The sequence below is a fragment of the Atractosteus spatula genome, chromosome 14 (genome assembly GCF_055471065.1).
Source record: "Atractosteus spatula isolate fAtrSpa1 chromosome 14, fAtrSpa1.hap1, whole genome shotgun sequence".
NCBI lineage: Eukaryota > Metazoa > Chordata > Actinopteri > Semionotiformes > Lepisosteidae > Atractosteus > Atractosteus spatula.
The window spans coordinates 5,990,392-6,017,254 of NC_142719.1; the positions used below are offsets into that span (position 1 = coordinate 5,990,392).

At 40.1% G+C, this 26,863-nt stretch overlaps 1 protein-coding gene across 3 annotated transcripts; it reads left to right on the plus strand.

The window, feature by feature from the left end:
• The first annotated feature begins 373 nt into the window (after positions 1-373).
• Positions 374-26,863, plus strand: LOC148820480 (protein lin-28 homolog A-like). Of its 3 annotated transcripts, XM_088932977.1 has the most exons (5): positions 374-389; positions 593-652; positions 9,723-9,898; positions 23,840-24,024; positions 26,644-26,863. In XM_088932977.1, exons 1-5 carry the CDS (start codon positions 374-376, stop codon positions 26,861-26,863), a joined length of 657 nt encoding a protein of 218 aa, XP_088789103.1. The 3 variants fall into 3 exon arrangements, with proteins under 3 accessions (XP_088789103.1, XP_088789105.1, XP_088789104.1); XM_088932979.1 differs by lacking the exons at positions 374-389; positions 593-652 and adding an exon at positions 8,236-8,245; XM_088932978.1 differs by lacking the exons at positions 374-389; positions 593-652 and adding an exon at positions 8,553-8,583.

The window sequence follows — 26,863 nt, forward strand, 5'->3', positions numbered from 1 at the left end:
TGTAACATCATATTTTAAATCTAATCGCACTGCCTGTCGTCTAGCTCGCCTTCTGCAGGTATAAAAGACGGCAGCAAGAGACACGAGAGGAAAGAAGAAGGTTCTTTGGACTGGGGGGGACGACTGAATTGCTTACTTGATTAGCTCTGTAATATTGGACAAGCTCTGTTACCCTGAATTGCGTTTCCCTTTATACTGGTTTTACATATATTGAAAAACATTCTATTTTCTGTTTTCCCCGCAATGAAAACATCTGAAACTGTAGATTGCGTTTGTCACTGTGGAATAACCTGATCTTTGCGGTTCAGTCCCTTAAGAGTCTTCATTTTGAGGCTCTGGTCTAGGTCTCTCGATATATTTTTATCTTGCAGCTATGGGCCTGTGCTTTGGTGAGTACGTGCATCGCATATCTGTCTAATCAATCATCTATCTAGCTTAACTGGACTGCAAAGTTAGCTACAGGATGGATGCTAACTACGACAACAGAGAGTGGTGGTCTCATTACTCCTTTCGGCTAGCGGTCTAAAAGAAGCGCACAGGCACACAAAGATGGATCGTTTAATCTATGTTGGGGTTTTTTTTTTGGTTACAGGTTCGCATTCTTGGGCTTTAATGACTCCCGCCCAGGTGTGGCGCTACTACACCGACTCAGGTCAGTTTCTTAAAGCCGCGTTACTTTTATCGTGCGAAATGCACACGCAATCAGCGAGGATCTCGAGCGGCGCGTCACCACGACAGCACGCTCGCGTGCGCTGGGAGTCAAAATGACTTCGCGTGCCACAGCTAGGAGCACCAACATGCGGACGTGTGTTTCTAGGGAAACGAGAATTATTCACATTCCCTCTCAAGAATCATGAACAAAAATCATCTTTCTCAACTTTGATCCATCTTGCATAGCATACTGTACATAGGCAATTTAACTTTTTTACACATGACAGCCCCAAGTAAAATACTGTACGTACTCGATTGCAGAAACCAAAAGACCAAAAGCAATTTTGAGTGAGGAGTTAGACGTTTTGATCAGCTTTCGAAGTCATATAAAATTAGGACGATTTGGCCTTCTGGGAACGAAAGCGTAATTTTAAATGTTTCATTTAAAAACCTTCCTATTAAAGTATTGTCTGTAAAGCTGAATCACGAAGAGGAAACGTAGAACAATTGATAGCACAGCTCGTTTTTCTTCGCGCAACAGATATGGATTATCGCACTCGAGAGTCTGAAGAAAAGTTCGACATATGTAAATATCGAAAACGTAATTCCGTGCCGCTCAAATTGCTGGAGATGTATGTGTGATGATTCTGGGGGCTTGAGATGAGGCGGTTTAGGAAGACGAAATTTGCTCAGGGCTGTCTGCTCTTCTACATTCGCCTGCTTAACATTGTACTAACAATGGCTGTAGTAAATACGTACATTTTTACAAAACGAAATGTGCAAAACTAATAATTTCCCAAGACAAGACGAAATTAATTAGATTTTGCTTGATAAACTATTTCTATCTTTTTAGATTCGTTTTGTCTAACTTACGTTTTTGTACATATACATTACATTTCAAATACCTGAAATGTATTCAGAATAGCAGACGTTTTACTAATATTTAACTCTATAACGATTCAATTTTACAGCGCGTCTCAGTATAATTTTATTTATAAAATATAATACAAAGGATATTTTATATTTTTCATAGTATCGATCATTTTAAAGTAATGTAAAAAAATCTTACTTTGGGCCTACGTGGTGATTGTCATTCGTTACTGATGTGTGTGTGAAGTGCCTGAATGCTCTTTTTCGGATGTTTGGATTCAATCAATTTATTGATTTCTTCACTGCACTGTGAACATTTCTTCTGTTGTTTATCGTGCCATCATTATTTCGTATTTTTGATAGATTTGTCTGTAAACGACACCATCAAATAGTTTATTTCGTTTTTGACATAAAACTAGTTTGGATGTTGATTTGCGTTTCCTTTTCCCCATAATTACCATTTAGACCCGAATTAAAAAAAGTATCGCATGTCAAAAGCAAATGATTTAACACAGCACCGGAGTTGATACGAAGAAGAACACTTTGGCAAACAAATTTTTATTCGTGCCAAGTTTTGATTTTTTCACGGCTCATTCTGAAACCGCATATTTTACGTGTGGCTACAAACAATGGATTCAATTTCTTGGGTTGTGATATATTCACTAACGCTTTTATTGTGCCTCATTTTCCAGTTTAAAGCAACGTTGCATCCTATTTCATTTTTTGTCAACCACAAATATAATATATTTCATACGATGCGGTAGTCCATTAATGACTTATCAGTTAACTTGTGGTTCTGTCATATAATTGGATATTCGCTCAAAATGTTGTCAAATTTAAAAACGTGAGAACTGTGTCCCAATAGCAAAAGCCGTTTTGAGTGAGGAGTACCCCTTTTTGTAATGTTATGTTACGCCATTGGCTGATTTTAAAATGGCAGTGGTAACTGTTACAGCGTATTTTGCGGCAGATTTGAGATATAGCTAGTTGCATGATAATTAAAGCCGATAATTAATTTAGAACACGTATGTTCTAAAGTAGCCGATGAAAAATAAACGTAACAACCACTGCAGCAGCCAGAAGCGACAGAGGTAACCTTCCGTATTTAATATAACCGTGGAGCACACTGCGGTGGCTGTTTTGCAATAGCCTGATGGTTACAGAAAATCAAAGGAAGGATATATTGATTTCCTAGTGGCAAGGCTTAATACTAATCCATAATACTTCAGTACATGGAATACTTTTGTTTACAATGTTGAGTTCGGAACGGTCTTTTTTATTTATTCAGATACATCAGATTTGGTACAATAAAAACCACCATTTATCCGCTTTCTTCCCGTGAAAGCAGTTCTCTTTTGGGCAGGTAACGAAATTAGACGATTTTTTTCCCACTGTGTTCGATTGCCAAACTCTTATGTCACATCGGTAAAATACTTACATGAATATTTGTTTTTGTGACGGCACCGGTTACCTATTTAACGTCCATAACTTTTGAACGTGGGCTTCTTATATTCCGTGAAGAATATAACAACCAAGTTGCCCTTCGCATTGAATGAAATTTTAAAGGTTTAGCACAATAACGTGGAAGGAATCTTGAATTTCAAATTGAGATCCAGAAAACCTTCTGGGTGACAATGTTTGCCTCATTTTTCCGCAGTCCGTAACATTAATTATTAAAAATTAAAAATATTTCTTAACTGTGTCTCGGAAATTCGTTTCGATAAACTTGACATTATCCAATAACCGCCCTAGAGGTGCGATGGATTTATGAGAGACACCCAGCTTGTCAATGGCAGAAAAGCACAGATACGCTTTAAAATGTGATGAATTTGACACGTCGGTGATCACAATATTTAGCCATCTCCGGCAGTATACAATTTCCCCTCGGAATTTGCTATTGCTGTTGGATAAGATTAATTTAGCCTGAGATTCCAAATCCGCATAGATGCCCTTACATTCATAAAACTGTTGTGTATCCGATTCGAAGTCGATACTGCAAAGTGAGAAACTGTACTTTTCTCATTTTAATGTCTATTTGTTACATTTAATATTTCAGACATCCAGGGTGAAACACGCATAGACAAATGACAGAAATGTGTGTTTAAATTCATCTGTTCGAAAAAAAGGTCTGATCTCACTGTCAACGTAGATACGTACATAACTCACGTATTTCCCGCGATGTAAATTAACATCGAGATTCGGACTCTTACCTGTTATCACTGAAAACATGTTATGTGTTTAGGCTACCTTCTGTAGAAAACGGACATTCACGAGTCTGCATAAATAGCCAAGAATGCCGAGACAGTGTAAAAAATGGTAAATGTTAATTGCATAGGACGTGTCACACTTCTCTAAATCACATTGAAGCCAAGACCATACTAACCTTACTCCTGATAACAACGGGCAGAAATATCAATCTCTAAACGCAGGTGCCTACTGAAATATAACGCTCACAAAATGCTGTATGAATTCGTAGAAATTGATTTATATTACCTAATTAAAAATGTCATGTGTTACTTTCCACTATTCAGTCACGTTTCGTTTCATGTAACAATTTGATCATTTTGTCAAGGTGGCCCGACTGCTTTTATCACTTTTGCATGTTGATGTTCGGCCGGTGTTCGTGTGACAGGCTCGATTTAACTACACAGAATGAAGCAGAAGTCTTACATCATATTCCTTTAACGAAGTGATTTAACGTCTTGCAATCTCAACATAATGTATCATGTGCTCCATCATTTTATGAAAAAGAGAAGGAAAGGTAGCCTACATATTATGACTCGCCTATTTTTTATTCATAAAAGAAACTTCATAAGGTAATTTTTGCATTTTGATTTTTTTCCTAAAACATCAAACTGTGTAGAAAGTTGTGTAACGATCACATGTAGTCTTGTTTGCGTGTTAAACCGCAAAGTTTAATTCGTGGCTGGCGTACGATTACATAACACTCTGAAGTCAATAAACGCCTTCAGTTATGTTCGGTGGAAGAAAGAAATTAATGCATGAAAGGCGATATTTGAAATATTATGATTGTTGTATTAATAATTCCATTGCACGCTGTCAAAGCGGGTTATTAATTTTATAATTTTGCTACAATGTTCTCTACAGTCTGTTTTAGGCCTTAATATTGGTCGAATATTCATTAAACGCCAAGACGCGTTCAATTCCACGTCTACAAATAATAAAAGGGTAGGCTGTATTGTCTCTAATATTCTTCAGATCCGAAGGCAGGTAGGAACGGACGAAGCCCATAATCTTAGAAAAGACAAAATTACAGGTTTACAAAAGAAGCGACGTCGAGCTCATTGGAAACCGATACAACGCGTGTTGTAAATCGTCCGTCTGGCTCACGGTGACTAAATGGAGCACCGTCAATCATTTTTAAGAGATTGTATCAAAATGTCTACACTGCCACTCTGAAACTTCATAAGGCAGGAGCTGCGTTCTAAAAGTCTGACTACTGAGAAAAGGTTACTCTTGCATTGTCTAGATGAAAAAGGGCAGAAGTGGGTCTAGAATTTATAACCAGCGTTAATTTAGAACATTAATTGCTTAAACCGGACATAACAATCATAATTATTGTGCCTTTTTCGAAAAACACACCGATAATGACTTCAGTTTGAACAGTTCTCAGGTGGTCGTCGCATTTAAGCGTCCACAAGGAGGCGGTACTCATGCACATATTGTCACGCGTGGATCTGATCGATACTGAAGGAGAATTTTCAATGCAGAATAATCAAGATGTTGGACAGTCTGTATTTATTCCTCTGCTTGTTCAATCTAGAATTTGATCTACAACAGCGAGTCATGTCGGCGTATTTGTGTAATGTATGATGACCCTTTTAAAGGGGATACACTCATTGAGACGCAGAATATTATACAGTGATAATCATCGAAAGTATTGATATTTTTCACTTAGATGTGCATGAAGAGAAATTGTATTTAGTAGCGTTTTATCCCGCTTGAACACCATACCCTCTGTTTTGATCATGTATTTTCCATCGCTTAACACAATCGTGCATAATACACTTAGCAGTTCCAGATATTAAGCTTTGTAAGAGGATCTCTCTCGGGTTTATACTTACATAATTGTTCCCCTTCCTAAATGTAAAGCACCTTGTTATACTTCGTATGAAAAGAGCTATATAAATGCAAGGAATCTTTATTATCGACTCAAAACCAGTCAAAACCACACGTTTTAGCTAGATGGTTTGACCCATTTACACCACATATATCAGTCATAAATAAAACTGGAAAAAGCGAGTCCTTGGCTGAGAAGAATAGTGCGTAAATGTTAAGCTCTTTTTTTTTCAGCTTTGACAGATTTCGGCAGAAACGCTGATCTTTTCAAAGCATACTATCAACAGATGAGCTTGATAGCCAAGAAGATGCGCTGTTTCCAATGTGGTTTGGGGTGATTGCAGAGTGCCCTCTGCTGTCTCAGTACAGTGACTTCTTTGCTGCTGTGTCGTTGCCTGTAATTTGCAGAACTAGAAACGTTCAAAGTGATGGGTACTGTGCAGTTGCGTTTCTCCCGAAAAGCGTGCACCCGCACCTATGAATATGAATAGATATCATATTCCCGATTTATTCCCGGCATTGGATGCATTTCGAGATCATTCGCCCTGTTTCCATTTAAAATACTCCCCGGAGCTAAAGGGTCCGGACAAGATGTCTTTGATCGCAGAAGAAGATTAAACAGCAAAGCCTCTTTCTAAACGCTTCTGTGTTTGTAATTGAAGCTTTGTCTCAGAAGCTCCGCTCTGTCCGGGAGTAGAAAAGTGAAAATCTCTGAAAGTTTTAAAATTCTAATGTTGGCATTAAGGCTCCTTCGTTTTACGTGTAAGACAGAAGTAATTTTAATTTAGCATTAAACATTAATTGTTGCAGGATACGTTTTTCCCCTTCAATCATTTTAATACGTTATAAGCAAATCAAAATTGTATATTTAAATTCACAAAATTGTATATTTATTTGTATATTTACATTTAGCCTTGTAACAGCTGGTGGTAAGGCCAGTTTTCACAACAAATTTAGTCTGTAAATTCGTTCTCTGTTCTACATTTAATACCGGTTATCCAGTACAAGCACTATAGGTTATATTATTTTGATTATGAATGGCTACAGGCAGTTTTTGAAAAGATGCTTGCTTTGTTTCTCATTTTGCGTTAATCCTGGATATTTGTGTAATGCGATTTACAATCGACTGTTTCAAATTGGCATAGGTATTTGTTTAGGCGCAATGTTGTGTGTTGATGAAAACTGATTGATTGGATGTGATCGGATTTAGGCAGGAGACGCTAAAAAAATACCGATTTTTATCCAAAATTTTCATCTTTAAATAGCGCGGTTGTTTTCGCGTTTCGTTGTGATTAGTATCGGTGTGCGAGCTGCGTTGTGCGTGCGAGCGGGCTCTGTGATTTAACAATGCTCCTGCGGCCACTGTCCGTCTCCAACGGGCTGCAGGAGAAACAGAGGGATGGATGACTTCTAACCCCCACGGGTCAGTGCTCGGCCCCTCCCCCAGAGCACCATCACAACAGGCAGCAGAATTTCACACGACGGGTTGAACCGTAGGCTCGCTGCGTCAGTCGGCATTATTTTGAAAACCGCAGTTTATTAACACCCCGATTTGTGGTGCAGCACTGATTACACTCCTGTATACTGTATGCCACCGCTTTCCAGAAAGAGACCATAGCATGCAGAACATATTTTTATTCCCATGTTCTGTTAAATCCGCTGTAACAACGTATTATTCTGTTGTGTAATTATATTTCAATTTTTCTCAAATTGTAGGACGGATTATTTATGTTTTTTTTTAGAATCACGTGCCGCAGTTATATCCCACATTAATCGTCCTCTGACAATTTCGAACCGATTTCCTGCCACTGACGGCACTCAATCCATCGATTTTTATTTCTGAACTCACGTATTCCGAGAAGCTTTACAAGAAGGATTAAACTATACTTCTGTAGTGGGCAAAAAATAATAATAATCTTGAATCAAACTGTTCTATAACATATTTTAATTTCATGCCCGTGTTTGTGTTCGGAGTCGATTTTTCTGTCTTACTGACACGAATAAGCATACCTGAGTCGACTTATAATGATGTGCTACCTTAAAAGGAAAATTCCTACTATTTATTTAAAAGAAGGAAATACACCCTCCCCTTTAAAAAAAAAACGTTAAGGTTTGGAATGTGGAAGGGCAGGGTTTAATTGTTTAAACGGCCTCTCCAGGACTGCCTAACTAAATGACCATCTACATTCAAATTGGTAAAAACTGGTTGGGGGGGGTGGAGGGGGTTGGCGCTGTCATTTAATACTGTCCGGAGGGAAGGGGGTGGGAGTCATCTCCTCCTCAGCTAGGTGGTCTCCGCCCGTGATTGGTCACTTCCAGATTTTGGATCCTTTCACTTTGGAATGTGTAATTTATCAGGGAAGAGATTGTAATTGAGAATCACGTGGACCAGGACCGAAAAAGGTGGGGGGTTGGAATGCGCTGGAGAGCAGTGTGTGTGTGTGTGTGTGTGTGTGTGGGGGGGGGGGCGTTGTGAAAGCTATGTGACCACCAAAAAAAAAAAATACAACCTTTGGAGGAAGGACAAAAAACGTGCTCTTTCTCACAATCGCGTCCCAACAAAATATCAGGGCAAATATATCATACACTGCTGGAAAATTGCGAGGACACCAGAGACTCTGGATTTACTCGGCTATGGCAGAAGGTATCATTTGCTTTGAAAATCTTTATGGTTTGATGTCTGGATCTTTGGGGGAATATGAAAGGGGGGCTGGGTTTCCCCTCATTGTCTTTTAGATTTTGGGATTCTTCTTAAAATCCTCCCCCCCTGGCCCTCCCACCCTCTTTTGTTGGGGTGAAGATGTTGCCAAAACCTTTTGTCTGGTTTCCCTTTTTTTCCCATATAACCCCTTTTTGATTTTTAAAGTGGTTTCGGGAAAGTGGAGCAGCGATCTGGGGGGAGAGAAGGAATTTGTTCCTTGGGATTAAATTTTACTCTCGGAAAGGGCAGGATGGGCTCTGTTTCCAACCAGCAGTTTACAGGTTAAGTTTCTTATTAATTTAAGTAGGAGAGATGCACTTCAGGATTTTTAAAGATAACTTTTTTTTTTTAGGAAGCGTGATAGAATTAACGCTGGGCGCTTGACCCTAAACTGGGCTGGATTAAATCACCAGCCTGATTTAGCCGAACGAATGAAAACGTTTCGTATCAATCACATTTTAGATTTTTATATTATATACATTTGCAGGGGTGACACTGTGTGTGTTCTGTGGATTGTATACAATTTATCTGATTTTTTTTAACATTTCATACATCTATTAAGCTTTGCGTTGTAATGTATTTGCGTTTGTTCTTGTTTATATATTTCTGTGTAAAAGGGTGTGTAAAACAGTGTGTTAAGTGTTATCTTATATAATTTAAACGTTTATATATTGTTGCTATATTGGTACATTCTCAGAGGTTTAAAGTTGTAAACGTCGATTTATATTACATTTCTTCAAAAATGTCAGGGCACTGGTTTTTACTTTTTTTTTTACTAGCTCGAAATTATTTTATCTAAATTCCTGGCTTGTTTAAAATCATTGGTACATATGATTTTCGTGTATAAATTTGGATTTTTCATGTATTTTTTCGCAATCTGTTGTCCAGTTGCGGCGTTTATGGCCGGATTGGAACAATAGCTTCATTTCTCTCCATAGAATTAAACAGCTGGACCCCACATGGGAATCGCGTTATCATTGCGAGCGTAATTGTAAGGTATCAATATTGGGAAATTTGGGAACGGGCCAGTCTAGTTCTTAACGTTTTCATTAACCAGGTTCTGATGATGCACAATTTCAAGAAATTGGTGGTGGGATTTTATTTTGCTTTTGGGGTAGTTATAGGTAATTTTCAACAAACCTCAGTGCAGAGGTGCTATTCATTTATGCCCACCAGCTTTCAATATCAGCCGCATGCTGAAGCTCATGCACACCTCTAGGTAACACGCTGCGTGTGTAGTGGCTAGACTGTCGCATGTCGGGTAGAGTTCTGAAGAAGCACACAAGCCGAGGAGAGAGTAAGAATTCACTATATTTTGTTGATTCAATTTGCAAAATGGCTTCCGAGCAGATGTAGCATGTAAACCTGGCCTGTTGCGGTTGAAAAATAACGTCGCGTTTAACCTGTCTGTAATTTCAAGGGGGCTGCGCGAAGACCGAAGACGAGGAATCGCCGAGCACGGAGGAGGACTCGCGGTCTTTCCAGGGGAGTGGGGTGTGTAAATGGTTTAATGTGCGGATGGGGTTCGGCTTTCTTTCCATGACGAACAGAGAGGGTATTCAACTGGACACCCCGGTCGACGTGTTCGTCCACCAGGTGAGTACACCCCCTCCCAACTGTAGTGGACATAGACGTTGGTAAAATTGGGCCCGAGTACTGTTGTAACCTCCTTCCCGCCTGTAGGGAGGTATGGACTCGAGGTGTCGGAGAACACTACTTTACCGCTGGACGTGTTATTTTAGGGTAAATCACGCAGTGGATTTCAGCAGAATCTACGAAGAAAAATGTCGGTTATATGCCTTATATATGACACCTGAATAGTTAGTGTGTAAAAGGCTGTGTTATCATTTTTTTCCCTTTTCACGCAGGCTGCTGTGATGTGCAAATTTGGGGTGTTAAATACAGATTCGTGGTGTTTTTTGTAAACGTTTTATTTTCGGAATGTTTCTTTGTGTCTAAAAGGGCCTGCTTCTTAAAGAAGGCCTTTAAGAATCGCAATGCGTTTTTCGCTACTGTAGTCACAAATGGCTAACATAGACGTGTGGCGTTCTTGTGTCTTTTTTCAAGTCCAAAACATGATTTCAGCGCTTCTCTAGTACGTGTTTAGTGCTTTTGAGTGTAGTACGACGAGCAAAATTAATCGGGTAGAGAACGGAATGCTATCCAGGATTCATAGCAGATGCTTTCCTCCATGAGGTTGTCAAGGCAATGGACTGCCTATCTTACCTGTAATGCTGTTTTTCAAAGAAAGAGGTCACGTTGCCCCTCAAAAAGAGATGCCGGCATGTGGCAGCTGCATTTCACTGTTGCATTTTAAACACTGAATTCAGCTGTACTTATTAAAAAAGTCCAGTAGAGCACAACCTTAAAGGTGGCTACTTTTGACACTGACTCTGGTTTTAAAACATTTATGCCTTGTACTTATGCTTAAGTGGAAGCTGTTTAGACATTATGATAAAATGTATCTTGTGTAATAGCCTAAGACTTTGTTTCTAATTTAACATTTCTGCAAACACATGTATCAAGTAGGATTATCCAAGAGATCTAAATGACACGTGCATTTTTTTACACTTCTCATATTTTATATATGCTGTTTACATGTTTTGGTATTCTCTTTATCTTTTGATTAATCCTTCGGTTACTTATTTACTGATGAAAATGTAACGTGTACCCTTCTTTTTTGAATTGGTTATGTGCATTATGTTTGCATGTGACCAGATTTGTCGATTGGTTTGAGGATTGCTGTTTCTTGGGATAAAAACAAATAAGTTATTGAAAGTCCTTGAAAAAGATCCCGGTGCTCTGTGTTTGGCAGTTTGAATACAATTGAGTTGCCAAGATTAGATTAAAAATCAGTTATTTAAAAAGAATTTTAATTAATGAAATACCAGCAGAAGGTACGTCTGTGCTCTCTTGACTAATGAAGACAACCTGGTTGCTATCGGTATGATTGAAGGCAGCCTGTCTGCGAGAAGTTACCCAGAGAATGAGATGTTCTGCTTCAACAAACAGCAGATGAGTTCAGAATAACTAGGAAATGAGCTCAGTGAGGAACAGGCCGTATTTGGCAAGTTAGAGTAGCACCAAACTAGCCCTGGGACAATCCATCTATCTCCTATTTCCTCCATCTGCATAATCATTTTCAGACTGGAGTGGCTACGGATTGAGAAAATACAGAAAAAAAATGGGATTCCGCTGCTTTGAAGTGGCAAATATGGGCTGGGACTGGATTTTTACGGCTCAGATTAGTTTTTTCCCTACTGATGATGTCGTCACAGTAGTAATCTTTTTCGGTGTGGGAGGAACCACAAGCTCAGACATGGGGTGTCTGTGTTTCGCTGAGAAGCCAGTGTTGTGATTCACACAATCCTCTGTGAATCCCCTCTAAAAGTTATGATTGATGCTGAATGATTGCATGAAAATAATCTGTATGCTTCGAGGTCAATGAGGGGTAATACCCACTGCTGAACTGAAATTGTCTTCTGTGGGACAGACAACAATCTCAGGTGGCAACAGTGTTTCATTTGCCAGTGACTATTTTGCTCTTAGCAGACATGGCAAAAGACAGGAGATGGTGAACATTATGCTGACTGTTGAGTCAAGAACACGTTTGGTGCTGCTTGAAGGCAAACAAACAGCTCAGTGACAAATTAACAAAGTCCAGGAGCAGATCCAGAGGTTTTTCAACAGGAAAATGCAAGCCCACACTTTACTAGGCTGACGGTGGCAAGACATCCAGAAAACTACGTCAAGGTTGTGTCATTGCCAGCTTTTTCTTTAAACTTGAGTTCAGCAAATAATGTTTGTGGGGCCAACCCAGCCATCCATTTTCAGGGTAAAGGGGGAGCCGCAACCTGTTCTGGGAAGCATTGGACACAAGGATACCCATCCATCACAGGGCACACACAGACACAAACTCACACACAAGGGCCACTTTTCTCCCAAACCACTTAAATGACCAGTATGTCTTTGGGTTGTGCAAAGAAACCAGAGCACTTGGAGGAAAACCATGCAAGCAAAATCCCCAAGTACCCCAAGAATTGAACCCAGGAGTGGGAGAGAAGATTCCTGTTGTGCAGCCCACTGAGGCAAACACATAAGGCTTCTTTCATTGGAAGTTGGTTCTTACTGATTTTTGCCTGGAATAGAACAAAACAAGACACAAATAGAACAAGATACAAGGCACTTGTTTTTAGTCAGGAGATGCTGGTGTTGTGGTCAGAAATGGAACTCTCTGATTTGAGCATTACCTTTTGTTTGCTTTGGTGCACCGAGAATACTTGGTATCTAAAGGCTGTAATAGCCTGGATTAAATCAAAACTTGACCCCCAATGAATTGTAAATAAGAAGCACAGTGCAGTGCTTAATCTATTGTTACAAATGGGGGGTTCTAAAAGTGGAGAAGAAGCAGGAATTGATCAAGCGGATTAGTCAGTAATAAAATAAATGATCATAACCCCCAACTTGTAAATTATTTCTCCAAAATATACCCGAATGGTTTTTATAGTTGGAGTCACGTGAATTAATTGTTCTCTGGCACAGCTTTACTGAAAAAAGTAATAATCCAGGCACTCTTGGATGAACGAAGATGTATTAACAATAACATTACAACACTACATTACACAAAGCATAAACATACAACACACCTTTCTTTATATACATGTTTACAGACAGGGCATTTCAGAGGCCTAACGTCCTAATCACCAGGTATTTGACTCTTAAATAATGCCTACAGTGGTAAAAATAAGAGATAAGCTGCTATCTAAATAAAACAGAATTCAACACAACCTGCAGTTAAACCTACAACCCTGGAGTAGAGAGACACAAAATAAATGGGAGTCTTTCTCCATATTCTTAAAATGCCCCCCCAAGCAGGAAAGGCCGTCTTTAGCCGAGGTATCTTTTACTCAAAAAACCCAAGTTCCCTAAAAACACAGAATAGCAAGCTGCCTCTAGCAAAGTTCTAATACTTAGTTCCAATCGGGTTTTATCTGGATGATCCTGAAGTAGAGGCTCTCGTCTCATGCAAGCTTCAAGATCCAACTCCTCCTCTCCTCTCACTCATGTGGTCTTTTCCTCTTCTTCTCCCTTTCTTACCTCCTGATCCGATTTTATACATTGTGTTTATGGACTCTTAATTGACACTTAATCATTTACCCTCAAGGTAAACTTTATAACTTTTTAAACTTTTTTGCTCACACCTGAAGAAGGCTCCACGGCCGAAACGTTGTGTTCTCTTTCTTCTTTTTTTCAGCATGGAATAAACCTATTACTTGTTCCTTTGTAAACTTTATAATGTGCTTTGGTCATAGGCTCTGGATCCCATTAATCTCAGAAGAACATCCCCCCTGTTTTGAAGCTGGGAATGTTAACACACTTTATCTAAACTCTTAGAGACGCTTCCTGGTCACCTTCAGTATAGCTAGTATTGTTGCCACAAGCTTTTTCCTTCCCCTCAATGGAAACCATCTCATGTAATTGGTGAGTAGTGTGCATATCAAAGTTGTTGTTTTAGAAAGATGATAAGCATTTATGATAGTAATTTTCAATGAATTCATTATAAAGTGTGGGTTTCGTGCTATGTTCATGTTGATTTTGTCGGTTTAAGATCAGGAAATGGCTGTCATGGCAGCTCGCCTTGCGACTTCAGGGCACTGGGTTCAATTCGGACTTCAGATATCAATCTGCATGGAGTTTATATGTTTGTAGAGGTGGTTGCTCAGTTCAGACATGCTGCCTACTCTAAATGATCTCTTTCTCCATCGGCTTGATGTGAGCAGGTATCCTAGCCAGGGTGTAGTGGCCTTGTACTCTCAGTCCCACCTGTGCTATGTGCTCTGCTGCAGTCCTCACCAGTAGAAGTGGCTTTCTGAAAATGGATGGATGGAAGATCATACGAAATGCTCACTGGGCTGCTAGTAACTCAAAAAGGAAAGGCAGTGCAAGTTGGATTTATTTCTTATCCTCTAAGGGACATACACAAAAGGTTACCATAAGACTGTATATTTAAGATGGTGCATTATAACCTAGCCTAGCTGGGACCCTTGACTGGAGTAAATCTAAACTTTTCCCAATTGGGAGCTCAAAACCTTGCACACCATGACAGATCACCGTTGAGTAGAAGCAATCAGAAAGTACAGCATGGGTGCTAGATTTATCACTTGCAGCTGGATAATCATTTTGTTTACATGTTTGAGCGACACTTCTGTTGTATTCAGTGTAGTCCAAAATGGTTCTTTTGCCAATTTCTATAACAGCACCCCTGTGAAACGGCTTTTTGTCACTGTGTTACCATTCAGAAGGAAGGCGTGGCTTTGCTCAGTCAATCAATGTAGTTTTGCATTGTAACCATGCTGTCAGTTTTTTACACTAGCCCTGTGTTCCTCTAGGGTGGTCACATCAGTGGGATGTGGACACATTAATCACAGATAGTGGATTCAGGTGTACCTCTGTGTGTGTGCTTACTGCATCAGTGTCTTAACTTGGAGGCAGGTGAAAAGTGTTGAATACATGATATTGCTGTACTTCTTTGCTGATAACTCTAGAAAATGCAGAATTTTTTATATTCTTGTAAATAACTAAAGTGTGTCCATTGGACTTTTGTGTTGGGAAATTTGTATTCAGTCTGGCAAGATTTAGCTTTTAGAACTTCTTCTTTGGAAGGTTTTTCGTATCTGATGGTACTTAATACAAAAATGGATTTCTTATTACTCAGCCGTATAGCTGCCTCGTGTCTATACTTCTATAAAACTCACACAGGCAATGTTTAACCCCTGCTAATTAGATTTTGAAATTTTCTAGTCTTCCATATACAGGTTGCATCACCAACAGCTGAAAGTGACTAATATGAAGGTAGTAACACTTAGCTGTGATGATGTTTGAAGGTGTGTAAATTAAGTTGTAGTCTTTGTTTAGTCTCTGGTTAGCATAATGTGCATGTTCATTCAAAACCAGGCCAATACAAATCCAAATCTAGCATAAGATTACTTCCAAAGATTAACTCCCCAAAAACTCGGAATATGATCTCCAATGCTTTACAAACAAAACGCTGATGTCCTCACTTGAATTGGTTCTGAGCTATGCAGACCTGCTTGTACAAAGAAAGTGTCGTTGGCTGTATGGAAATGAACTCCTTTTCTTTACCTTGAAGCAGAATTGATCTTGTGAATGTTATGATGGAAGCACCATATTAAGTTATTTCATTTTATAAAGAGAGTAAAGAGAAGTCAAGTGTAATGACACTAAGAAAACTGAAAAAAAAAGGTTTTCTGAAATTCCTTGATTATGGCTTACAATGCTCTCTTTTCCCTGTGTTCTTGTCCCTTGTAGAACTTTGCCCGGGACAAATACTACCAGTACCATTCTTCCCAAAATCTAAAAGAGGATTGGTTCATTCCGCTGGTTTCAGAACAGTTTTAGTCTGCATCTCACTGCCACTTTTTCCTGTTTATTCTTTTCTTTTGAGGCTTAGCCACACTGGTTTGTCCCATCAACAACAGTAAACACAATAAAAACCCTGGAAACACCCTGATGCTGCACAGTGATGACGGACTGATAGACATTACATGAATATGTGTAAAGCAGTTGTGGTGCTTCTTGGAGAGTTTGCAGACTGAAACAGGGCCTATCTTTAGCACAAAGTAATAAAATGGCTTACAGACATTTTTGGTGTAGTTTAATAATGATTCTGTGGATGCTATTTTTGTTTCCTCGTAAATGGGCTTGCCATAGGTCAGCACTTCCAAGGATCACAAGCTCCTGGGAAAAGCACTCTCCACTCTAATAGACGGGTGTCTCCGCTGCGACTAGGAACACATCTTGGGAGTTAAATCCTGTCGAAAGGGATGTTGCATTTTTCCCTTCTCTCTGAGAATGAGGCTTCCATCTTAAGAAAGCGTTATTCCTGTCTGATCAGATAAGAGCTGGCTGAGCAGAGATAAAGGGCCCCCCTGCCACTCACCCATTCAACTGGGGTTCCTGTTATAAAGTGATTAAAACATTTCTGCTGCCTTTTGTGAGTGCCCCCCCCCCCCAACACCTCCCACTGGTATCTATATGTTAATGGCGAGGTGGGTGATGATGGCATTATCTTGCTGAAAAGTCCTGAAACTCAGCGGACCTCCTGCAACCAACCATTTGTTTGTCAGCGCAGAGTTTCCATCACAGTTCAATTCACTTGCAAGTAACTGAAATCTGAGCATTTTTTAAAACCAAAGTGAGGAAAAAAAAGCCCTTATTCTTGCTTCATCATCGACACATTTTGGAATTAAAAACATTTTACCGGTCCAGTTCAGAAAGTGTCTGAAATGTAGATTCTTCATTTGTATCGTATGTAATACTCTCATTCTGTTAAAAATTCACTAGCTCACAATTAGGCAATTATTGTAAATGTTTCATTTTTAAGAAATGGCCATAATGTATTATGGCAGGAGTGTAAAAGTGTATGTTGTATCGACTCATATATCTTGTGTCAAAGGAAGGTGATATGCAAGTGAAAATAAGGCTACATATGTGTAGGAGCCTGTGTACTAAAATTGGAAGGTGGATATTGTCAATATACCGTGAAAGCTGTTCTCATGCTTCACTATGATGGACAGCATATGGCTTTGCTGTGCTTCCTTTGATTTCAGTACTTTCAGCTGAAGTCCTTGTGTGATCTCAGTATTCTGAATGAGCTAGTTTTCTGTGCGACATTTCTAAGCTATTTGTCGGCGTGTTCTTAAAGGGAAAAATGCACACTTCTTAACAAAACCACGGCAGGACCTTTATGTGTAAATGAATCCTGTGTATAAGAGTACAGTAGTAGACAGCTACCATTCAGGGCTGTGTTGCTGAAGACTGTAACATTCCATGTATCATGTTAAAGCAGTACAAAACATTTCAAGGGAGAGAAGGTTAAAAGAAACATTTGCCGTTTTAGCCTTAGGTTTGTTCTGTAGGTGAATCTAAACACTCCTCCACTATATGAGTATGTAAGGATCCTCATGGACTAGTGCGTTTTTTCTGCTTCAGAATTCTATTATGCATTAATCCTTAATTTACTGATTGGATCTGAGTGACTTATTGATCCATGACCTATTGATATATTCCAAATCATTGAAACATGAAAGTAAATGCAACTAAGCATTTGTTTCAGACAATTTGGATGCATCTTAACTGTGTGTCCAGTATATAGCTTGCACTTGAAGGTGAGCAAAATGTTACTGAATTTTTTAGATGTTCATGGGTATATTTTTGTAATTAAAGACTTTTTTGATGGCTTGATAATTTTAGTGGGATGCTTTGAAAAAAGTTGCATTTTTAAACTATGCTTGCTGACATTTGGGAATCTGTGAACTGTGAAGATTTCAGCAGGGGATGGAGTTTAGAAGGATGGTTATTTAGAATGAGATGAATGATTGTCACTTGGTTTCGATTCCATTTTGGGAACTTGCTGCTGTCTAACTTTTCCTGTTTTATCCTGATCATGTAAACCCAGCAAAGCTTTCCTGGTTATTCTGTAGATGTAGCCTATGCATGCTGATGCAGCTACCTACTTGAACTACTTTCCTGGTTATGTCTGATTCATCGTTGGTTATATGATGGCTGCTGTATTAAACTAGAAGTTTATCCTTTCCTCTTCATTAATAACATAAGTTAGATTGACTGGAAAAGAATGTGAAAACACAAGAAACACATTTCATTTCTCATTCAGTGTGTGTACATATCCCTATATGATATAATGGGTTGTGGGTATTATTTTCACCTGTCTAAAAGACCAGATCAGCATGTTCTGAACATGTATGAACACCAATTTTAAGGAAAAAGAAACAGTTTTTTTTCTTACCTCCTGCTTATAGTTTACAATTGTACAATACAACAAAGCCCTGACAGAGTAAAAGAGCTCAATACAGATTTTAAAATGATAAGTTTAGGTTGATGTTTGTTTGGTATCATAGCATGTATGTAGTGCATCTCTGGCAAATACAAAGGCTCATTCAGATGTGTCCAAATATTGACCGAAGGGAAAATGGTTAGTAGGAGTATGTACGTAATAAATACATTTTACAAGATGTGCTCCCAACACTGTACCATTTGTATTATGTGATGGAGATCTATGTATATATTTAATGTATGAGTCAACAAAATTCGAAACGGCTATTCATTTTTTTAATGAATAGCAGTGCATGACTTGATTGGTCTCCTCGCACAAAGTTTTAAGATCAGTGCATTACAGACTAGTAGGCACATTGATACGCATTATAATGGACTTATGAATTAAAGTCCGCAGAAGAACATTAACTCCTTGCATCCATGTCCCTTGTGCACATAGTGACACGCATCTCAATAGCTGCTTGCTGGGGCGTGACGAAACCCATTACTCACAGCCCCCTTTGTCATTGTCCCTTCCACTTCGCCTGCGTTTCTGCCTGACGCGCCTCTCTTTCATCAGGTGGTTACTGTAGCTCTGATTTGGCATTCGCAGCTGCAGAGAGAGAGTTAACAGTTGCTGATAACTCTTTCTAAAACTGGAATGAATAAAGAAAGGTCACTGTGGTCCCGAGACAGCGGGATTGTCCGTGAGATAAACCTGAGCTGGAGTAATTAAAGGCTTTCAGGTTCCAGTTATGTTTTTGGCCTTTGGCTTCCTTATTAAACAATTTACTGCCCAGGATTCTTCAAAAGATCGCCTCGTGCCTTCCCACCTCCACTGGCAGCTTTTATTTCCCGTTTTTTTCATTTTTCAGTAAGGTTTTCAGATGTGGCTCTGAGTGGCCTCGACTCACATCAGAGCATCCAATTCTCACTGCGTTTCGAAGACCAGCTGAGCGGCTCCTTAGGGTGCAGGCACCTTGGTGGATGAGCACTGCGTCTGTTTCCAGCTGCCCTTATTAGCTTCTCAAGTATAAGTTTGGTTTAACTGGGATATTTAAGATTGCCACGAGGTATTTGGCTTGGTCAACCTTTCTATCTAGAGAGTCATGTTGTCTAGAAATGTGTTACTAGAACTGATTTTTTTTCCGGGAAAGCGGTACATGGGTAAAGGGGTTGGCATAGAGTTTGTATGTTCACCCTGTGTCTGCATGGGTTTCCTCCAGGTGCTCTGGCTTCTGGAAAGACATACCGCTTGGTTAATTGGCTTCCGTAAAATCGTCCCAGGTGTGATGGGTGTGTTGAGGTCTGTGATCGTGTCTGTGTGTGCACTGTGATGGACTATCATCCTGTACAGGGTGTATCCCTTGTGCCCAACGCTGATGGGTTAGGCTGTGATTGCCCAAATCAATGTTATTCCAAGTCATTATATAGTATAGTCTAAATATAAACTTTTGAATCTGGCGTGCTGACTCTTCTCTCGGCCCTCCCTTTACACAGCTGGGCCAGAGATGTGCCTCACGCAGAGAAGGGGGATTTGAAAAGGACAGGCACATTGTTGGTCAGGGAGAAGCTGGGACTGTGAGGTAGGCCGAGCTTAAAATTTCCACAATTCCAAATTAAAGAAGTGATCAGTTAACATTTGACCCCTTGGAAACCTCCCCCACTCCTCTTACCCCTTCACTCTCTAACCCCCCCTCCCCACCTCTTTCCTGGTGAGATTAATAATTCTCATACTGGTCCCTGGGAATGAAACCTGCAGGACCCAATGGACAATGCCCTCCATTGTCAGTGTGGAAGAGGAAATCCTGGAGCATGTGATCTGTTATTGAGTGGCAGGGCTCTGAATAAGGAGTGTGTGTAGGGCTGGGGGGTTGGGGGGGGGGGGTGTTCATTCACAAAAACACTCTGAAGAAAAGGGAAGGGGCTGGTCTTGGGACGTGTTCAAGGGGAATGGAGTTTGGGGTTGTCAGGCAATTGAGTTTGAGTTGCAACTTGTACTGTGAAAGCACTTCAAAAGCCTACGTTTTCTATTGCAGTCTTGGTGTCTCAGCGCTACTTAAAGCAGGGTGGCTGTAAATTCGCCATCCATCTTTCTCATAGACTCTCCTGTTGACACCAGCTTAGCATTAACTTGATGGTCCTAGTTTTTAGCCTTGCTGATCGGGCACATACATGATTTTACTAGCCAGCAACCCACCAGAGGATGCAACCATTTGGGCAGCTTTTGAATGCAAAGAGAAGGGAATGCTATCTTCAATAAAGTGAAGATTGTGCCCTTTGAGCACAGTCAACAGCATGCAATAGAAGGGATATTTGTTTTTATAAATTAAGAATTGCTAGTTGCTTTTGTTTTACCCACCCATGTTTTTTGCTTTTTGACTATGATCACACAAGCTCATCCCAAGGCAGAATGAGGAAGCAGACAGGCAGACTCCTGATCTGCCCAGCTTTGTGCCTTTTGTCTTTTAACACATTATGGGCACACACAGCGCAGACTGGTGGTGAGACGTGTCCCCCTCTGACAGCACCCCAGGGCAGAAGGAGACTTGTAGGTAGCAGGGCCCTGGTTGACTGATTGCCTTCAGCACTGCTCAGCTGCTGCTTGAGCAATCCCAGTCACAGTCAGCTAGTGACATGACTCAGGCTCGAACCCGTGATCCTACAGCTCAACCTGCAAAATGAGAGAATGTTCTTGCTAGTTGAGCTACTTGGGAGGCCCCTGTACAGTATAGAATAGTTTGCACCCAGCTGCTAGTGCTGTTATTTCTTCTTGGAAATTTTAGTTTTTTTTTAAATATGGACAAGATAGTTTATAACTCACATTCTTGTTTTTTGGATCTTTTGCAAGTGTCTGTTCTAATTGATTTCTCCTAAGACGCTCAATGCCTCTTGTACACCAGAGGACTGTGAATTGTTTTTGTTTGTTTTGTTTCTCCTCTACTTTGGAGAAAATCTTTAATTTTTGAGCAGCAGAGCCTCAAGTTTCCCATTTTCCAGGGCTGAAATTGAGAGCAAAATCATTTTGAAGAAAACATCTTTATTTATAACATTGTGGTTAATACTTTTCTTCTTTTATTAATTATTAATTTTATATCCAGACTTTTTGTTAATGTGTACTTAAAAGACCTTTGTAAATGGTTTATTTAAGAATAAATAACGTAGTGTTTCATATAATGGTAAAGTGCAATGTTGTTTATAAGTGAGTGACTTTGGGATTACAATGCTCAGATCGGGGACCCTGATATAAAGTCAGGATTGTTTATTTTATCGGGATAGGTAAATTCGTTGTTTTAAAAGAAACACCACCTTTCCTCAGATTATAAACAGCAAAAAGAGGATAGATAACTGCATACTACTGTTACACTGCAAAAATTGGCATAACTGTTATCTATATTATATGTTAGTTATTATTATATTACTGTTATACTGTGTATATATTTTAAGAATTGGGTTGTGTTTATTCTATATTTATTAAATTCACTGCATTAAATTCACTGCGTTAACAGAAATGTGCAGCTTTCAACAAATTAGAATCCTGCAGGAAAGGCATGTACATTTTCTTTTAAAAAAATGCCACATGCTCTGCTTATTAAAAAAGTATGCATATTTTACTTAAATGATTTTTCTATTGAGCTGTTGCTCAGTGTAATCATGTGACTGATTCATAGGGAACATGTGGCTATATTAAGAGGAAAGAAGATGTTGTGGAGTGATTGCCAGAGATCATCGTCATCAATCACAAATCCAATTTGGAACAAGAATTTTTAAACATAGTTGGGGGAAAAATGTATTTTTATCACTTTAGATCTCTTGATCGTAATTCAACAGAACGCAGATGACAACAAAGCCTTCAGTTATCCTAAAGTCTGCCTCAGGCCGATCAAGATTTTCCTGAGCTCAGTCTTGGTATGCCTGGAACAGCTTTTAGTGTCCATCGTAAATGTCTGTGTGCTTGTCCCATGAGCCTGCTATTCTGAGTCAGCCAGGCTGGCAGGACTTCTTCCTGAACAAAAGTAGTTATTATCTTTTTAATTTGCTACTACACATCCTAATAAATGTCGTCCGCATGATCCCCTTCCCCCTTCCCAGTTGACGCATATCCTTACCACCCTCAGATATACACCAGGCCTGGCTTGAGCGGCAGAAAGAAAGGAAACAAGGTGTTGTACGTACTGTAATACGTTACCAATTGATTCCACAGTCCATAGTCTTACATTGAGCTATGAGACACCTTTTTAGGAACATGATCATCCTGAGAATCTTTCACTTGAAGAGAAATCGGCAGTTGAATCACAGAGGGTTATCAGGATTTCAAGATGGGAAAGTAGGCATTATCCAACTGGAAAAGAAACAAAGTTCTAATCTAGCTCTTCAAGGTGGTTTCCTTCTTGCACATTTTTTTTGTAACGAGAAGTATTTCAGGAATGCCACCCCCCCACCCCACCCCATTCGTCTTTGTCCCTGGTCAGTTTTTGGCTTGACCAGATGGACTCCTTTTGCAATGAATTGGAGCCTGGTTGTGTGTGGATGGGGGTGGGAATGCTGCGATTGGTTAGGGGCAAGAGGGGGGAGCTGCTTCCTCAGGTCTGCAGAGCTCTGGATGGGGGAGGAGAGGGCATCACTGGGTCCTATTTTCTTTTCGGGACTCAAAGCATCCTAAGGATTTCCTCCTCTTTCATGGTCGGAATTTCATGCACGAGTTTTCTCGACCTGTACCATTTTTTCCCTTATTCCCCATACATGAAGTCAAACAAGTCAGTTTTTCCTTTCTTTTATAACTGATCTTCCTCTTCCAGAACAGCTTTATATTACAATATGATGAATATTATATACGATTGTTTTGCAACTGCAGTGCTGGGTCTTTTCAAAGTTTTTGATTTTTGTTTCTGGAGAACAATTCCCACTGTAGATTCTGCCCTTTTTACAGATTGTTATTTAGGCAAACAGATAAATCGGACTGGTGCCTTTGCCTGCCAAGTCCCAGGACTGTGAAATATACCTGGCTTACCCTCTAGTTTGTGTCTTCAATTTGTGCCATGACACACAGGCATGGGGTTGTATAAAAATAGGTAGTCATACACACTGAGAGCCTGATCTCCATCACTATATTAGCCATGCTCACTGTGAATCTTTATCACTATACGATATACAGTAAACACTGAACACTTTTTACATTTAAGAGCGAAATAACCCCAGTTTGAATTTTAACCTTTTGTGGTTAAATAATGCATCAAAAGAAAATAAAAGATTATAAAGGAGAGAGACTTATTTTGCCTGTCTAGCTCATTGGTAAGAACTAATCTGGCCAAAAGAACTGATCTTTTAATGAAAGCACAGTGAATTATGTTACGGTGAGAATGTCAAAATTCAGTTCAAAATGAAACATCCATAACGATTTATAGGGTTTCTCTTAGTTTGAAAGGAACTCAAGGTCTCCCTGTGCTGCTGCAGAGCTGATTGCTAATGGAGCTCAGAGTACAGAGGAATCATTGATATGAAATTATGTTGCCTGTAATTTAATGTGGTCTTAATCACTTTACCCATCATTCTGTGTACAGTGGTTACTGTAATGCTATTTTGCTTGGTTTAAGGCACTCAGTTAAATCAAGAAAAAGCAGTCTCTTGCTCTGTTTTGCCTGCTGCCTGCGCTGTTGACTGACGGTCGTCCTCCTGTGCTTTCAGAGCAAGCTGCACATGGAGGGTTTCCGCAGCCTGAAGGAAGGGGAGGTGGTGGAGTTTACCTTCAAGAAGTCGGCCAAGGGTCTGGAGTCCCTGCGGGTCACGGGGCCGGGCGGGGTCCCCTGCGTGGGCAGCGAGCGCCGGCCCAAGGGGAAGAGCATCCAGAAACGCCGCTCCAAAGGGGACAGGTAACTCCTCCCGCTCCCAGTGTGAGAAACTGTGAGAGAGGCCTGTCTGCTTGAGCGAGCCTGACTCCGCACTGTAACAATGCGCCCACATGGGACAGCTGGACTCAGGTGCATCCCAGAATTCAGAATTGTCTTGACTGCTCTTTAATGGTCATGTAATATTCAGAAATGGAGGAATCTGTAATTTTTTTCCTATAGGTGTCGAATGGCCGATTTTTCAGATTTGTCTACTAAGTGTCCTTTTTTTGCAAACCCTCAAATCGTCACTTTTCAAAACGCATGGAAAAATTTCATTTGGACTATTTAAGTGATTCCTGCAATTGACTAGTTCAGAAATGGTTTGAAATGAAACTCCCAGCACCCTGTAGGTCTCATCTGTCCGTTCCTGACTTCATTGAATCTAATTATTTACCTAAATTGATCAAAATGCCTGTTTCCCAAGTCTTTATAAAATAAAATGAGTATTGAAGAGTGACTTGTAGGACCTGCCGAATTATGGTTAGCCATCCCTGTAATACAGGTAGGAAAAACTGTGGTACGGATTTTCTGGAGGATTGGTAACAGAAATAACCCAGTTTATGCCTTTTGTGGTTTTTGTTATTTCAGAACAGATTTTCATCACCTCATCCTTAATAAAACTAGGGTATTGATGTCAACAGTATCAGTGTGTCTCGTAAATGCAGAAATAAGAAAAGCCATTTTGACTAATGATTTATAATCATCAAAGAAAATAGAAGCACATTTTTATCTTTCTCTCATTGTGATATTTAAGAAATCCTTATAACTGCCCCCCGCTCAATATCACGAACATGCTGTGGGTGTCGCAGGTCTCGTTTGAAAAAGATCCTGTCCATTTAATTAATGACAGATGTAGGTGCCTGAGAAAGGTCAGGGGTTACCACTGCCATAGCAACTGCAGAGTGTGTGTGTAGAGGGGTGGGGGTAGTGTGGGTCAGAGTTCAGAGGTCACGCTGCAGTACTGAGACAAAGAGAACTGGTCCCTTCCGCATGCATTCTGATCAATGACAACCTCGCTGCTTTGCCCAGCGAGGAACAAAAGCCAGCACTGAGCAGGACACACCCAACCTCCATGTGATCAGCACATCTCAGCTCCCAGATCTGTGGGCCATCCGTACGGCGAAGAGCTGGCTCCCACAGGACCAGTACCGAGCAGCGCATCCTTTCTGTCCACTGCTGACGATTTTATTGAGATATTATTAACACCGGTGAACGCCAGGGTGGCAGTTCAGACTCGCCGTGCCATTCTCCTGTTCTGTACACCTGACACAGCCAAGGCAAAACAAACTTCGCCTCCAAAATGGGTTTTCATGTAGATATACTGTAGATACTGGGCTTGCTTGCACTAATGTGTTCAGATTTTCGACAGCCTGATAAATATAAATTCTACATGTACAAGGACATTAATGTGACTGGGTGGTAGCTTTTATTTAACCAGTAATTAAGATTGTGACCAATCTTCAGACATAAATATGACAGGATCGCTGAGGTTTGCCATTAGTCATGCTCTTCAGCTCTGCACCATGTGAATTAGAAGAATAAAATTATACATGCAGTACATTGTAGAATTACAGCATTTTATTTTCAGAGCGACCTGCACTGAAAAGACTGCATAGGCATTTTATTAGTGAATGTGTACTTCCATCTAGTGGTGTGAAGAAGAAAGGGAGTGTTTAGTAAATGCTAGTGGTTAATGTTTGTTCCTTTTAATGTTGTGTGTACAGTATTTGAAGGTCAGCTTTGTTTTTGTTGCATTTAGGTTTTTAATCCTAAAGCATAACTTACGTCATTTGCTTCTAATATGGAGTCAGCATATCTCAGGAAAGTGGGAATTCTATTTTAATTTATAAAAAAAGACGTATGATATCTTTTACTTGCAAATATTATAGGACAATTAATGTGTGTTGTGTGCTTTGTTGTTTGTCAGGGTTTCATTTGATGGTGAAATTTCTTTCCTCGGTGCTCTGAAAATGAACAATTTTATTTTTAATGCGATAACTAAACTTGGGCTAACTAGTTGCTGTATAAATGGTCACTATGTACGTCTTATGTGCATATGAGTAATGAAACTTAGTAAAGATGAAGAAAATTCGGGACCTTCAAGAAAATGGAATGTTGCATCTACGTGCAGACAGACCGGCTATGAACATCTTAATGAATTATAATGTGTATAACTCAATGATTACTGTAATGAACATCTGATCTTAGAGTCTTTTAAACTTAAATGGTACATGCTGAGTTTTAATGACGATTCAGGGATGTTGTAAGATGTTAATCAATTGCAGCTACCATTAGTGTTTCCTCTGCCTTAAATATGAAAGCAAAAAATGGCTCTGCCCCCAGAATTTTGGCCTTGGGTTCTATTCTTGTTTGGGGTACCTCGTGTATTGTGTTTGTATGTTCTCCTATGGCTTTTCTCTGCGGGCTCATTGCCCCCGTGTGTAGCCTGGTTTGTGCCCTGCATTTCCAGGATGGGCTCTGGGCCCTTACCGAGGATAAGCCACTTTCTGACGATGGATGCCCAGCGTCTTGATTTCCGTCTCCGGTCTCTGATCTTTGAGGTTTGCATAACAGGGTCTGGTCTTGGTTCTTGTGTTGCAGGTGCTATAATTGTGGTGGGTTGGATCACCATGCCAAGGAATGCAAGCTCCCTCCTCAGCCCAAGAAGTGCCATTTCTGCCAAAGCATCTCTCACATGGTGGCCAGCTGTCCAATCAAAGCGCAGCAATCATCCCCGAGCTCTCAGGGAAGGCCCTCCTCTCTGAAGGGGGAGGAGGAAGAGCAGGGCCACGCCCCCCTCCCTCCAGAGAGCTCAGATTGA

Coding starts and splice junctions, on each gene's coding strand:
- LOC148820480 (XM_088932977.1), top strand. Junction 653..9,722: donor GCGCTACTACACCGACTCAG/GTCAGTTTCTTA, acceptor TGTAATTTCAAG/GGGGCTGCGCGAAGACCGAA. Junction 9,899..23,839: donor TCGACGTGTTCGTCCACCAG/GTGAGTACACCC, acceptor CTGTGCTTTCAG/AGCAAGCTGCACATGGAGGG.